The 2187-nt window shown below is 39.6% G+C and overlaps 1 protein-coding gene across 1 annotated transcript in view; it reads right to left on the bottom strand.

Annotated features, from left to right (window-relative positions):
* LOC106881716 (SH3 and PX domain-containing protein 2B-like) overlaps positions 1–2187 on the bottom strand; it is a 71907-nt gene that overhangs the window by 4829 nt on the left and 64891 nt on the right. The window contains exon 2 of the mRNA XM_052973917.1: positions 1305–1402. Coding sequence (XP_052829877.1) covers positions 1305–1402 — 98 coding nt within the window. The remainder of the gene's footprint in view (positions 1–1304; positions 1403–2187) is intronic.

The following is a 2187-nucleotide window of genomic DNA, read 5'->3' as shown; positions in this document are numbered from 1 at the left end:
GAAGGCTGCACCAGGCCCCAATCTGATCTGGCAAAGTTTCTACAGCTGGATGTCCTTCCTAGTGCCAACCACTCTGAGAGTGTAGTGGGTGCTTTTATGTGCCACTGGCACAAGGGCCAGTCAGACAGTACTGGCAACGGCCACGGTTGGACAGTTATTTTTTAATCCCCAAAATAACTGTCCAACCATACTCCTCCTTGTTGACTCACAAGCAGAGGTGATCATTAAATTTGTAGATTTATTCAGGAAATATCTCACAATCTTGTTCCCCCATTATTTCTCTAAGAATCAAACACCAGCTTTATTCTACTGGCACCGTTATTAACAGTCCACTCCTTCAACAATATACTTTATCGTTTCTCAGCTTTCATCAAATATACATTACGGATTCAAAATTGCTGTCAAATATAAGCACCAACTCCGAGCATATTTTCTACTTACCTCTCTACCTTTCTGTCCATCTATCATTTAACATCTGTTTTCCATGCTGGCATGGGTTGGAGGGTTTGACCAGAACTGTTGAGCTGAACAGCTGCACCAGACTCCATGTCTGATTTCACTTGGTTTCTCCGGTTCGATGCTGTTCCCCAACACCAAACACTTCACAGAGTGTGCCAGGTGCTTGAGAGCTTTTTACACAGCACCTGTACAGGACTCTTGCAGATCCATCCTCTTCACCAGGGGAAGTGGTTTTAATACTCCTGCAGTGGAGTACAGGTCTTCCTGAGTACAGCAAGGCCCCAGGTATCTCAGGCCTTTGTGATCTTGCCTGAAAGGTTCAGCATCCTTAGGCTGTCCTTCAGTACTTTGTCCCACATCTTCTTGGGTTCTCCTTTTCCACAGGTTCCATCCACTTTAAGAGATCAGTGCTTCTTTATAGAGCTGTCAGCATCCACGCACAACCTGATGGCATCATAAGTCACTACACAGACAAGACAACCAATGACTTCAAGGGAAAAATATATTCACTTCTTCAGGTGCAGGGACAGAGATTGGGGATTCTGGGATCAATGAAATGGCTTACTTAGCCACATAAAGCATCACTAATAGGGACCCACCTGAACCCATAATTGACAATAGTGCCTCTGTGAGAAACTGCATACAGTCCACCAGCCAGCAGTATCCAGCAAGAGAAAGAAAAAGTATCTAATTGCTACCATCAGAGGTACATCTGGTTAATGAACTTCAAGCCTTTGGATACACCACCCAAAGCCCAGCCAATCCACACCACAATGGGAGGGTAGACAAGATCTGCTGCCAAAACTGAGCAAGAGCTAAACAACAACAACAACAACATCACTAACCTGTGGATGCATCAACAAAATCTCTTTTACAAATTTGTGTAATTCCAATTCTCGGCTTTCAGCTAATTTGCGATCATTTTTACGGAAAAATTTGCGTCCTACAAAAAGCAAAAGAGAAAGAGAGAAAAATACATCATTAAAATAATTAAAGTTTTAGCAAAAATATAACTGAAATGAATAAAAAAAAAGTTTAATTAAATTTGTGAAATAATTATGTCCCAAACGCATATTCCATATACGGTAATATGACACTGCTCATCATTAACTTTATGGAAGCAAATTAGCTAAGCATTTTTAATTAATTATTATCAGACTACTGTAGTTAAGACCTTAATTGCTATTTAAATGAGAAACTAATTTGAAATTCCTTTTCAATATTACAACATTCACACTCACTTTCACCTAATGCTCAAAGTGACCTTTAACAAAAAAGCTGTTTTGTGTGTGTGTATGTGTGTGTGTGTGCATATGTATATATGGATGTGTGTATGTATATATATATAACTAGCAGAAATACCCGGCGTTGCCCGGGTTAAAGAGAATAATGAAATCTAAAAACGCCGTCTAGACTACGCATCATCTTTATATATAGATATGTATATACACACACGCACCCAAACACACGTATATATATGTATATCAATATAAATATATGAAAGTCAATGAAGTTTCGTAAAAGAAGGTGATCATGTACATACTTTCTTGCTGTTGTGATTATAACACCTCATTGTAAACTATGTTCCTTGTTTTCCCTTGTGGAGCATATACAAATAGGTTTTTTGTTGCTGCCCACTCTTGAGCAGCCAACATACAGTTGTCCATGTGAGAAGCAGGGCTCTTCCAAGAGAAAACCAGCAACAGACAGTGTTTGACCCTGATATTT

This window comes from Octopus bimaculoides, chromosome 1 (genome assembly GCF_001194135.2).
Source record: "Octopus bimaculoides isolate UCB-OBI-ISO-001 chromosome 1, ASM119413v2, whole genome shotgun sequence".
NCBI classification, from domain to species: Eukaryota; Metazoa; Mollusca; class Cephalopoda; order Octopoda; family Octopodidae; genus Octopus; species Octopus bimaculoides.
Note: the sequence above shows the minus strand (reverse complement) of the source record. Positions and strands in the feature narration are given on the sequence as shown.